Source organism: Rhineura floridana, chromosome 7 (genome assembly GCF_030035675.1).
Source record: "Rhineura floridana isolate rRhiFlo1 chromosome 7, rRhiFlo1.hap2, whole genome shotgun sequence".
In the NCBI taxonomy this organism is placed as follows: Eukaryota; Metazoa; Chordata; class Lepidosauria; order Squamata; family Rhineuridae; genus Rhineura; species Rhineura floridana.
In genome coordinates, this window is record NC_084486.1 from 110,598,225 (window position 1) to 110,612,384 (window position 14,160).

The window sequence follows — 14,160 nt, forward strand, 5'->3', positions numbered from 1 at the left end:
GTGTGAGAGATGATACTATGATATGGAACCTCATCTGAATTGTGATGGTGGTTTACACATCAAATAATGATTAGATGTTGTAGTTGACAAGCGATGACCATGCATTTGTAGATTGTCCCTAAGATTAGATCTTATAGAAGATCTTAAACTTGGTATTTTAGAATACTGATAGAATGTCATCTTTTTCCCTTCATGTGGAGTACTGCATTCCCTTCTGTAACATATCCTGATGTCGTTACATTATGTATGTCTCTATCCCCACCTACTTACTCTGCATCTTTGGTTGTTGCTAGTAAAGACTTGAAAACACTCAGCATAGGGAGTCAGGAACAGGATGAATCGTTCATCATTTTACGAAGGAAGTCAGAGGGAAGCTTTCAAAAGGCCAGCCTATGTTTCTTATGTTTAATTTAACTTTAAGTAGAATGAACACTGGTCTCATTTTGATAGCAGCACATTATTGATGTAGGTTAATAAAGTTATTCTGTTTGGATTTGACTAGGAATACAAAACTTTCAGTTGTATAGTAGGTGGGATCTAAAAAAGTGGATCTGGTGACTGGTACTTAAGTTGCTGCTGCAAAGATCACTTAACAGGCTTCTTCTGTTTAACAACAACAACAAAAGTTTGTATCCCTAGTTTTGTCAATAACAAAAATTGGGTTTCCAACAGAACATAAATATTTACATTGAACTGGCAATCTAGAAGCCATAAATCCAAATTAGTTTTGAATAGGAATTTTTGTCTGATCCTTATCTCTTCAGTTGAATTCTGTGATGTGCCATCTGCATGTGCTGAAGTTAAAAAGCCTTATACCATTCTGGAACCAACAAAGTTTGGGCAATACTAACAATATGCTAAACTTGCATATTATATATTATTTTAATTTCTCCATGTGTATGCCATCCCATAATTTAAAAAGTTCTCTGGGCAGCTTGCAATTAATAATTTGAGTACAAATAAGATATAAAACCATGAAATTAAATACAACAGTAACAACATTCACAGCTCCCTAAAGGTTAAAACACAGATTTAAAAACTGAGAGGCCCAGGCTATATTGAATACTTAAAAGGCCAGAATGAAAAAAAAACCTTCACCTGGTGTCAAAAGACAAACATGGCACCATGCAAACCTCTCTAGGAAAGTCATTCCATAACCCATGTGCCACAACAGAAACGGCACTCTCCCAATTGTTAACCGTCTCACTTAATTCAGTGGGGGGTTATTATATTAATGACTGAGATAGAAGTGTTAAGACATCTATAGCAGGAATGATGTATATCCTTCTGAACATTTTTTCCTCTGAAAAGTGGTTATTCTGTTTCATAGGATTTTGCAAAGTTGCAGCTTTTGAATCCCGGAATGAAACCTTGTGCATGTCCCTAAGTTGTTATTGGTTAGCATAAAAAGGCTCAGGGTTCTCCAGAGCTTAAGAAAGCTGACTCCTAGAAAACCTGGGAAATTGTATTTTTGTAAATTAAAAGCAAGATGGCTCAGAGTTTAGGAAAATTTTATTTCAGTTTGCAAAATTATTTGTGTGAGCAAAAATGATGTAATCTATAGGATGGGAAAACTGTAGCCAAATTTTGAGTTCACAAACATGCAGGCATTACATTCTGAAAATATATGAAAATATTCAGTGGCTAAAAGTGCAAAGAAATTGGATAAATTAATTTCTAGGGTAGATGTATGGTAGGTGGAAATCCTGGGAAGTTAGATGACCATGATGAATGAATATAAAGTACAGTATAAAATGACTCCTGGGTATGTCTGCTGTCATTGTTGGAGCACATTTTCTTGTGACTGCAGAGGGAAAAAAACAAGTTTATGTGGAAAAACATAGCCAGTACAGGGGAACAGTAGAAATGCTGCTGGCTGCAGGAAGACTTTTTCCATGGGACCCACCATGTGCATTAAGTTATTGTTTCCTTGTCCTTACAATTCTATTTTCCTTCTTCCTGCATGTTTTTCTAATTATTTTTTTCAATCATTTGTCTCCTGAAAATACACAGAATTACACATTATAGAAACACTCCCTCCTTCAAAAAACAAAATTATATACAGTTGTATAAACTGTGTGGAATACACACATAAAAATAAACTGCAGCAAATCTGCCCAGGGTATATAGTTAATTTCAATTCCAGAAATGTGGGGACTTAAGTAATTACATATACAGATTTATAACGTAAGGAAGAAAGTTGCACTAAGAGAAAAATGGGAGAAAAATAATGTGTAAAGAAAAAAACTTAGATGAAATATCACAAACTTTATAAGGGCTTTTATTTGGGCAAATAAATAATTTATACGTCCCATTGAACAAAGTGTGACTTATTTTTAAGACTACATATTCAGAAGATCATGCTGTAAGTATCCAGAATAGAGGACTATTAGTTACTGTGTAAAATAATAGTAAGGACCACACAAAAATATAGTGCATGACTGTGTAATCTGTAGTACTTAGAATCTCAGAAGTCAGATTCTGTCCACGTGGAAGAATCTTTCTCATCTTTTATAAAGTTTTTTTTAAACTCAGAATAGTCATAATCCAGTTTTAAGGGAATATGTGTAGACTTTAACATGTTTATGATGCATTCAGATTCCTTTATCAGCCAGGCTACATACACATGTGCATATACACACAATATTTCAAAATGGGAGGTAAACAAGTCAACCAATATTTATTTCCTCCAGAGATTGTACTTCTGTAACTAATAGAGCAATCACTGCTTTGTTCATTGCTAGGACTAGTATTAGTAGATACACAGATACTGCACCGTAGCTGTAAAGTACATCATTTTAAAGATAATCTGCCAGTAACATAGTTTGGGATGGCAGTTTAACATCTCTAAATTTTCTGACAACATTCCCCCTGTCTTCACTTCCAGAATGTTGTGTGTTTCCATTTGTTAATGGTAGGGTAGCAGGAAAAAGAGGAAGTAGCAGTTCTGTTGCATGTGCAGGTGCCTGCCTGCCTGACATTGGATATTGCCCAATGTTTTTAGATAATATAGCAAAACTATTAAAACAATTCTTAAAATGGGGAAAACTGGAGGAGGAGTGGTAGAGCTGACAGCCCCTGGCAGTTAGCGAATAAAGAACCACAGTATTCTGTTTATGATTTTTGGGGCTCTGGATTATCTTGGACCTGCTGTGCTCCCCCAGCCCCTTAGCTCCTGTTAATGTGATACAACTCTGACCCCTGTTGGCAAATCTGTAATTGTAGATATACGCACTGAATTACTGCATTGAAAACGCCAATTTGTTAATGTGATTGAACCCTGACCATACAGCATATTGGTGCAAATTATTTGTATAGCTCTAAAACTATATAGTCACATATTTATGCTAAAACATCTGCACTGGCTGCTCATATGTTACCTCACCATGTTCAAGATTCTTAAATTAATACACAAAACCCTGAACAACTTGGGTCAAAGATACCTTAAGGACTGTTTGAGTCCCAGCATAATCACTGAAATCATCGAGAGGAGCATTGTTAATTGTGCCCAGTCTTTCAGAAACCCACCTTGCTTCAACTAGAAGTCAGGCATTTAGTTGCATGCTGTGGAATACTCTTCCAGCAAAAATTCAGCTGGCATTCTCACTGTTAATTTACAGGAGTCTCTTTCTATGTTGACAGGCCTCTTCAGTTGTTTAAATTTTTTCAAGATGAGCCAGTACTGTTTATGATTATTTTATATTGTTTTTCTGGTATTTTATCCTGTATTGAACTTGTATATTTTATTGTACACAGGCTTATAAATAAAAAGTTTTTGTGTAAGCTTCAGTTCCAACACTTCTTCACAAACATTCTTATCTGGAAGACCAATAAGCAAATAGTTAAGATCCATTCACACATTTGTAATTAGTACGTATCAAATGGAACATACTGAAAACATATCCAGGGGATATATCTGTGGTATTTCAATAGAATAGAATAGAAATATCAACAATCTTTGACTCTGGTTTTTTGTTCTACTTCTCTGTCTTTCCTGTTTCCTTCTTGTGTCTGCTATCTACAAAACTTGCCCTAGGCCAGTGTTACGTGGTGGGTCGGCTGCTGCCACTTCCTCTAACCCTCATCATGACAACGCCAGGTAAATTTGCACTTAATTTTAAGTTAGTAAAGATATTCTATATTCAGCTTTCACAGAACCTCAGAATAGCTTGCTCCTGAACTGATTTATGTGAAAGTAAACCCGAGTTCAGCAGAGCTTGCTTCTTGGTATGTATGCTTAGGATTGCATATTTAGTTGCTTTATAACTGTTTCTATGGAACAGGGATGTGTGTGTGTGTGGTGTGGGGGGGGAGGGAAGGAGGGAGGGGGAGAGAGAGAGAGTACAGCTCTAGCTATCTGCTGGGTTCCATGTTAATTTTAAAACCCTTTCACTGTTGTGCACTGTACTGTGCCTACTGATTTGTAAGGGCCAGTTTTCTGCTACAAAAGTACTTGATGCATTGATTTTGGCATTCAAGATAGAGCCCAGTCCAGATTAGAAACTTGTTTCAAGATAACCAGAATGCTATAGAACTCTTAAACTAATATGATAATATATAACCCATCATAGAATTCTTGGAATACATAGATATATAAGATAAACAGGGATATAATTTTTTAAATATGAATTTAAATTTAAATAAAAAGCATTAAACAATGCAAATTGTTATGCACAGTGCTTTTCTCCTTCCCCTCCTTTCCTATGCTTCCTTTACTTACTGACTAGCTCTACTTGGGTTTCATCATGCAGAACTAAAATATTATTCTCTTTATACATTTGAAAAGTTTTACTTTTTCCCTCTCCAATGCCTGGCATGGAACTGTAAAACTTGTAATCTATGTTGTAAGGTTCTTATGCTGGTTTGTTACGTTACTTAAAATTAAATGTATATTTTTTAAGAAAAACAAAACCTTGTAAAACTGCTTCACTTGGTTCCCTATTGGTGCCAATAATGAGAAGTAACCTTTTTTGCTGTTCCATCTTAGAAGATTGATTGTGACTATGAGCAAACGTGTTTGATTATGTTTGGTTTTTTAAATATATCCAAGCTGGTTTACAGAAGGAAAATGGCTTGGGCATTTTATACTGTGATCCTATAAACAAGACAGGCATTTTTTAATGAAGTTTCTGTCTCTAGTTTGCAAGAAGGAAATCCTTTATAATATCATTTTGTGAAAGCTTCTGCAGGGCCATCTGTGCATCTAGAGAACTCTATTATATGATTCATTACCGCCCCCATAATAATTCAAACTAATGCCCAAATCTAATTTATGGTTTATAAGTTTTTTTCATTTAGGAGTGCAGTATAGGGAACAAAAGAGAGAGTAAGTGCCTGTGGCTCCTATCTTATGCATAGGGCAGAACAAGTACTTTGCAAGAATAACCCTTGGAGGCAAAAGGTAAAGGAGTTAGTCCTTTCTCTTTCCTCATCTCCCTTTCAAGTCATGAGTGGGTTGCTGGAGATGTGAAGCCCCAGAAAAATAAACTTTTCCCCATGTTTTTCCAGAGCTTTTTTTGTTTTTGTTTTTCTGAAAAAAATGAAAAATATTGGACTGTGACATGTGAAAGGGTAAATAAAACCATCAATTTCTAGCAGCCCCATGATAAATGTGATGACAGATATGAAGAAGCAGAAACTGATAGTGGTAGCTCAGAAAGTTAGACATTAAATTTCATGTAATACTCAATGAGTTGTGTTTTCTCCCTCTTTTGCTGGAAATGAGTGTTTTATGTCTTCTTAACACTGTGGAGGACTAGAGGAGACATAATTGCTATAATTCAATATTTATTTATTTTTACTGTAATATGGATGGTTTATCCTGTTTTTATTGTTTTTTGCCTGCTCCTCATAAATTGGCAAAATGAAAGAGATGCTAGGTTCTTTGCAGTACAGCAGTTTGTAGCTCCATTTGTAACGACAATTTAATTTTTTAAGCAAATTAAATTTGTAATTATTGTCTGAATAAACTATGCTTTTAATATACCAAATGTGGTAAATTAATGGCAAACCATGTTATATATGATATGTGTTCTGTTCCAAAGGTAATAAAGTGACTTTGATCTGTAAAAGGTGCTAAAAAATTAGTATAGCATATTATTCAATTTTTTCCCAAATTTCCATTTTTTCCATGCCTTTAAACTTTCTGGAAATTTTACATCTCTATATGCCACAAACTACTGTCATAAGTATATACTGAGATAGTAGGGCTGATTATTTTGTATGGACATTGTAAAAACGTTGTGTAATGTTTATCTGCAGAATGTCATGACTCTTACAATTGAGACTGCAATCCTATTTCCACTTTTCTGGGAGTAAGTCTCATTGAACTCAGTGGGACCTACACAAGTATAGGATTGCACTGTAAGGGATTCATTGCACAGGTCATAAAGTGCAATGCATTCAAAGATGGTCTCTGTAAGTCCTTAAATACCATCAAAAAATAAATATTTATGATTCTTACTGATTGCTGTAAAATCTTTCAAGTTTGGGATTTGGCCCTGTAGTATAGAAGTTATGTAGTATAATAGTATGCAGTTTCTATGGAAAATAAGTGCCAGTAGTCAACTTTTTTAAAAAAACAAAAAAAGACAATTGGTATTCACTTCTGTTCTGTTAGCTAGAAGGGTATTATTCACTGGTTTCTCAACTGTGAGGGCTAGAAACCAAGGGTGACATCTAATGTAGTGTGGGCAGGCATCCACTCATGCAACAGGGCGTCTCTTTCCTCTCTTCTCCCCTGTAGCCCTTCACATGACCCTAAAATCTAATCCAGAGAGTTGGGGTACCTTCTGGAACAGAGTATTTGGTATGGGGGGACAGGAGGGAGAAGACAAACTGGAAGTCTGGTGCACAAGTGGATGGACGTCTGTGCATGTGATCCCAATTTCTATCTTCGGTTTAGAGAAACTCATTGGACCATTCTCAATGGTTCCTATTTGTCTTGTAGACTATTCTATGAAATTTGTCACACTAAACATGGAAGCATAGACTCTTCTAGGCTTAATATATTAGCATATAGGCATACTGAAAAATAGAAAAATACCTTCCTTAAAAAAGAACATTTCCACATCAATTTGAAACGAATTGATAGACTTCAACAGCCCTACACCATTAGGAAAACTGTTCTCTGGAATGTTTTAAAACAAAATCTTTCTTCAGAACTGAAATTTGCCATTGGGATGAGCCTCATATAGAAAGACTTCACTGATTTTTTTTTCATTGTCCAAGCACAAAAAATGTATGCAGGTAACTGTAGAGAGTTTTTTATAGCTTCCTGGCTTATTGATTTTAAGTTATCATAGATGATGGCACCTTAACTGTACAGTTTTGTGCAAACATCTTTTTTTAAAAAAAGAAGCTTCTTAATTTGGTGGCTTATACGCTGTACCACCTAGTGATTGATTGATTGATATCTATAGCCCTTTTTTGGTTTAATTTTTTTTAAAAAAAAAATTAGGTGCCGGTACTCATATCTTGATAAAAGTGCTGTGTCAGCCCAAAATAGCTGTCATGGCCAGCAAAGAAAGAGGTGCCAGTATTCCGTACCAGTGAGTTCCATCACAAAAAAAGCCATACATGCAGGTATAAATCTCTTACAGCAAATGTTATGCTACAGAGTACACTGATCTTGTAGCCGCCCCTTTACAATGCTCAAAATTACCAGGAGAACTGTGCTATAAGCATACATTATATCCATAGATTATGGTTTTCATTTATCACAGTTAAGTTGCTCAGTTAACCTGTTTGAAGGGCAGAATATAAGCCCCTTAAAAATTGGGGAAACTTGATTAAAACTCCTGAAATTGTCAGGAAGCTTCAGGGGCAGGTGATGTACCAGACATTATTTAAGGCAGTTTATGAACTGAAAATAACTGGGAATGAGATTAATTCAAGATTATGGCTTGTATTTGACCAGTTTTTAGATGGAAATTGTTAAAGAGATTGAGAATGCAGCCAAGACTGTATGTTTTTTTTAAACAACAAATCTATGTATACAAGAACCTGAGTAAATAAGAAGTTGTTCAAATTCAGACTTGTTCGAGAAGACACTTTTAAAAGTGCTTATCAATGGTTCCTTCTCACACTGGGGGAAGATAACAAGCAGGTTACCTCAGGCATCGGTCCTGGGCCCAGTGTTCTTCAACATAAATGATACCCTGGAGAACAGAAACAAAATTCAAAGTGATCTTGATAGGCTGGCGCACTGGGCTGAAAATAACAGAATGACATTTAACAGGGATAAGTGCAAAGTTCTACACCTAGGAAAAAGAAACCAAGTGCACAGATGGGGGATACTTGGCTCAGCGATACTACATGCAAGAAGGATCTTGGAATTGTGGTTAAACACAAGCTGAATATGAACCCATAGTGTGATATGGCTGCAAAAAAGGCAAATGCTATTTTAGGCTGCATCAACAGAAGTATAGTTTCCAAATTGCTTGAAGTACTAGTTCCCTCTATTTGGCACTGGTTAGGCCTCATTTTTAGTACTGCTTCCACTTCTGGACACCGCACTTTAAGAAGGATGCAGACAAACTGGAACAGATTCAGAGGAGGGCAGCAAGGATGATCAGGGGACTGGAAAAAAAAGCCCTATGAGGAAAGACTGAAAGAACTTTGCATGTTTAGCCTTGAGAAGAGAAGACTGAGGGGAAATATGCGCTCTTCAAGTACTTGCAAGGTTGTCACACAGAAGAGGACTAGGATCTCTTCTCAATCATCCTAGAGTGCAGGACACAGAATAATGGGCTCAATTTATAGAAAGCCAGATTTTGACTGAACATCAGGGAAAACTTCCTGTTATAGCAGTACAACAATGGAACCAATTTACCTAGAGAGTTGGTGGGCTCTCCAACACTGGAGGCATTCAAGAGGCAACTGGGACTGTGGAAAGTCCTCTGAATTTCAGTTGCTTTTCAGCAGGGTGCAGGGAGAATGGGGAAATTGAGATGACCTAATGTGTGCAGCAAAACACTGAATCATATTTGTTTTTTCATCTCATAGATACACTCTTTCAAATGTGGATACAACATTTGAGGGAACAACAGAAGATGTGACAGTTGTGGATGCTGCTTCTTTAAGACGACAGGTATTTAAAATCTTCAGCTATTATACTGGTGGTTTGTATGCCTCTTTCCAGTATAGTTAATAGTGTACTTATTAAGATAAAGAATGTGAGATGCAAGGGGGACAAAATTAAATTTGCGATAACGTTTGGAAGTGTGAATAGACTTTGTGCATTCTCAGTTTCAGAAACATTGATAAAATATAGGGACTAAATAGTGCAGATATGGTTGATGAGAAGGGCACTGAGAAGGGAGACCAATTTGGGAGTAACATATCCACAGGTGAGATGTGGCAGCCAGTCATTGAGGGTTAATTAATTGCAAAAAAAAAAAGGCAACACCCTTTGGGTAGAATGGGAATGTATTCAGTTTTGTATGTACTGTATTTTACTGTTTTTTATTCTCTTACGGGTTTTAAGCAGCCAAGTTTATTTACTTTATGTACTGTTCTAGCTGTATTGAGATGTATTTATACTTTACTGATATGTTGGCCCAGTTGAACCATGACTTACTCTGAATGAGTAGTGTGCTAGTGTATGCTGCTTAAGTGCTGCTGTTTCGCTCATCTTTCCTGGATCTTGGAGCAACAAACCACGTGCTTTGATATACCATGATATGCGAACCCATGCTCATGGTTTGCTTCTCCCAAACAAACCATAATATATAAGCCAAGAACAGAATGGCCTGCTACTATGAAGATGAAAAAGCACTGAGTCCTGGTTCACACATTTACAATAAGCCAAGTTGCATAGTTGGTTGCTCTAGGAACGATGGAGCGAAATAGTAGTCATTGAGCAATGTACATTAGCACACTACAGATTTGTGGTAAGCTATGGTGTGAGCACAGTCCTTGTAAGCTGCTTTGAACATAATATTATAGAAGAATGTCATATAAATGACTACCTGATAAGATAAAGAGCTCTCTTTTAAAAATAAAAACTAAGAAAAAAGGTAAGCTTCAAAATGCAAGCTTCAAAATATTGCAAGACAACTGGGTATAATTATCTAGAATACAGGATAACCTGTGTAGAAACAGGGTGCTAATGTACAGAATTATGTACCATTTAGTGTGCCCATATTCTGTTGAAGCTCTGGGGAATCTCCAGCTCACAGTCCTAATTAGACCTAGCATAAGTTCCAATTTAGCCTTAAAGACGGTTCCCCACAAACCTCTCCCTCCACCCCCCCATCTGACATCCTGACGGTCTTTTACAAGCAGGGCTCCCTGTCTGTGCTGACAGGGTGCCCCATTTAATTAATACAGCCGAGGGGACTCACTTTCTCAGTCTGAAGAAGAAAAAATTCTTCATTTGGAGAAAGTGGTTTGAATCCAACCCTCTTTTAAAGTGCATTTCCCAGTGCCAATCAGTCCTGCCCATCTGTCAAAGTTGGATCTGTGATGGGTGCCCCCCACCCCCGAATTAGAGATCTGTACCACACATTTTATGGTAAGGATAAGACATGCAAGGTGGAGGGACAAAATCAGAACTGGAAAACGAAATATACCAAGTAAGTCTAAAAATCAATGAATATGTCACATAAAAGTAGGAGTGGCTAAACTCATCATTTATATGGGTGTAATGAGCCAAGATTTTGAGGTCAAGGAGTGTGGAATCATTGTAACAGAAATATCCTATTAACAAGTGTTGCAGAGCTGCAGACTACCATTACTAGTGCCCCATGTGGGCAGACCCTCTTGGCTGAAGGTTGACCCAAATCGAAAGTTGATGAAATAAAGAAGTATTGAAATAATTAGTAAACTTGTGCTAAGCACTGAAGTTGAAAGGCATTTCCTTTCTTTTTCTTTTTTAGATAATTAAACTTAATCGGCGTCTACAACTTCTGGAAGAAGAAAACAAAGAGCGTGCTAAACGAGAAATGATCATGTACTCAATTACTGTAGCTTTCTGGCTACTAAATAGTTGGCTTTGGTTTCGACGCTAGAAATGGTCACAACAAAAGATTTCAAGAAATATAGAGAGAATTTGTTTAGTCCTTTGTTTCTGTCTCTGAATTGTATGGTGATTTATGATCCATGCACTGGCAATTTATGCCACAGTAAACAACTGTAACATAACATTACAGTGTTAAAGGGAGGCCTGGATGATTGTATTAAGTTTTTTTCAGATTTGTTGTAACATCCTGTTATCTTCCTTTTGCATGACTCTTACATTTGGATTGAATTATTTTGCAAAGGGAATTGCCTCCACCTAACAAAGGTGTACTGTGGACAATTCTCTAACATAGAAAGAAAACAAAGCTGGATTTTGGAATTAATTGAAAAGTGGCCTAACTTAAACTATGGGTTTCTCATTGTTATTCCATTATTAAATGTAGCACCTTCACAGTTAACCTTATTGCACTTGTTTTCCTTTAGCCAAATTTCAGGCAGTAGTGCACCAGATTAAAAAGCATCCTGAGTATCTCTCATTCAAGCACATGTACATATTGACTAAAATACATTCTTTGCTATGATGTCAGCAGATTATCCAGGGGTGTGTGTAAGATGTATTTTAGTTTTAATTTTGCAATGTTTTTTCTAAAAAACAAAAACAAAAAAAATACTATTTTTAAGCAGGTCTGTCCATGAGTGATCTAAAGATTATGGAACAAAGTACCAATGTAATGTATTTAATAAATGTCAACCCACAGCAATGCTTAATTTCTTATTTTTTCAATTAACTGTACCCTTAGTTGTCTGGATGTAAGATACAAAAAAGCTTTTATTGCACTATGTTTAGGTCAATATTGCATCTCAAATCACTCTCCCATGATTGATTATATTTTCTTGCTTGCTCATAGATTTTCATTCAATCTTATTTTCCTATATTAATGCATTGTGTGTTTGATTTCAAAATGTCTGTCATCTTTAGGCAAAGAAAAAGCTGACATGAAAGCATTTTTTTGGGGGGGGGAATAAAGCCCTGCCCCCAAACACTTTCATGATTAAAAACTAGGTGAGCTAAGTACTGAGATCTTTAAGGATGGAGTTTGCTAATTTACTTGCACTTTAATGTCAGGGTGATAGACATTCGTGTCCCTCTGCAGAATGGACTGCAGCTTTCACAACGGGACTTCTTCCTTTCTTCTTCTCTCCGTCCCCTATGTGCTCCCCAAATCAGCTGTGGAGAGTTGGGGGACCCTCTGTAAGAGATTGGGTGTGTGAAACAGGCTGCAGGGCAAAAGAGAAGTATCTTTGCCCAAGTGGAAATCTGCTCATGCAACATTGGATTTCACTCTTAATTTCCAAATTGAAAGTGGAAGGCACCAGAAGGCCATCTAATGCTACTATCAGTTAGAACGACGCATAGAGTTATCCCTATACAAAATTTGGTGTGTTACAAGCAGTGTGTTAGTAAAGTGCACAAAAGTATCTGCAGAGCAAATAGTGTGGCAAAGGAACAAAAAAATAGATTTTTTACATGTGTTTAAGAAAGCCCATTAATAGAGCCTATAATGTTAAGGAAAAGTGGGGAAGAAAAGTGCAACATGATTATGCTGTCTCTTTGTTCACCCGGCCTACACCATTTTTCAAGGAGTGTGCGAAGTGGAACTTGGGTCTTGCCCATACTGAGAACTTTTAGCTGTTTCACCACTGGTGAGATTTGTACATAGAAGCAGAGAAAGGTCAATAAATTACTTGTTGCTTCATTCTGTCATGGAATGCTTACATACACGAGTAAGGAAGCTAAGTAAGAACTTTATGGCATCTCTCCAGTAAGAACAGACAGAAAATTCCTGACTCCACCCAGATACAACTAAGTCCATTCAAACCTAGCAACTAAACTATGTAATGACACATCTGCTATGTTATAGTGATTTGTGGTGTGTAAACCTTTGCAGCCCTTGGCCTATTCTGCATGTCATAGTTTGTTCTTTGCTACAGCTCAGGGTTTGTAAGAAGTTAATGAGCCTGACAACTCAGTGTGGTGTGGGAGTAAAAAAGACAGAGGAGGATGAAAGCAGCTGTGAGCCCTGAACACTCACATCCCCAAAAGCCATAGTTTGGCTTACCATGATGTGTGAGACAAGCCATTGTTTATGGTTAAAAGAAATGGGCTCTGTTCAGGCTAGTTACTTGTAGGAACATTGCCATAATGGAACTATGCTGCCACAGTTTGAAAGAACGAGCAAAATGGTGTTAGGTTTTGTACCAGAAATTTTCACTTTAAACAATCCTGCAGTATGGCTGGCATAGAAAGAGATATGATTGCTTTTGCCTGGACACAGAGCTCAATAGGAAGGAATTGTGCAAGTTCATATCTTTATGGCATGGGTGAAGAAACCAGGCAGTGTTCCTAAGTTACCTTTGCTGAAGAGAGCCATAGCCATGTCTACTGAGTTTGTCCTGGCCAAATTTGATGCACAATTTATTTCCAAACATAATGTACTTTGATAAAAACTGGCCTTTTCATAAATGACTCAGACTGGAGAAATTGCTGGGTCAGTTGCTAGAGGCCCCTATAAAATAGCCCAAGAGTGAGTTTGCTGATTAAAAAAAGCAAGAAGTACCTTTTGAGATACCACTTCCTACAGTAATAGTGAGGGCAAGGCCAGCAGAGTTGATTAATACTCCTGTCAGAGTGGTTTTAAAAATGCACTTAGAACAATAAAAACTATAGAGGTCCCCAAGACAGATGGGAACCATAATACAGTAGGTTAATCCTTTCTCCTGTGCCATTTTGCTATTAATCAGCTTTTGCATGTGTGTCAAGTTTTACAACCAAAAATAGTAGCTGTACTATAAAACCAGCTAAAAATAGTTACTAGTACAAAAACACAGTACAAAACCCAGCTGAAAATAGGTTTTAAAGCAATACAAAATAAAAAGCTAGAGTCCTTTTCATCCTCTCTGAACAGCTTGCTGAAACAAAAATGTCTTCAGTTGTTTCTGGAAAGTAGACAGTAGGTGCCTGTCTTATTTCAACAGGAATGCTGCTCTGAGCTACTGTGGAGAGGGCTTCTGATATTTTTGGGACTTGAAAAAGAAACTACTGCAGAATGCAGTGACGGGATATAAGGAATAAGGCAGTGTCTCAACTTGCTGCTGAGCAGTATAGGGCCTTATATGCTAGTATCAAAATCCTGAACT

The 14,160-nt window shown here is 36.9% G+C and overlaps 1 protein-coding gene across 7 annotated transcripts in view; it reads left to right on the forward strand.

The window, feature by feature from the left end:
* The window catches only part of MFF (mitochondrial fission factor), a 35,259-nt gene extending 23,536 nt beyond the window's left edge, over positions 1 to 11,723 (forward strand). For 5 of the 7 annotated variants that reach the window (XM_061636837.1, XM_061636838.1, XM_061636841.1 and 2 more), the window contains 3 exons: positions 4,037 to 4,099; positions 9,007 to 9,091; positions 10,881 to 11,723. In XM_061636837.1, the coding sequence (XP_061492821.1) occupies positions 4,037 to 4,099; positions 9,007 to 9,091; positions 10,881 to 11,012 (280 nt within the window). In that variant the 3' untranslated portion in view covers positions 11,013 to 11,723. The remainder of the gene's footprint in view (positions 1 to 4,036; positions 4,100 to 9,006; positions 9,092 to 10,880) is intronic. The other 2 variants (XM_061636842.1, XM_061636844.1) reach the window with 1 other exon arrangement.
* The last annotated feature ends 2,437 nt before the right edge of the window (positions 11,724 to 14,160 follow it).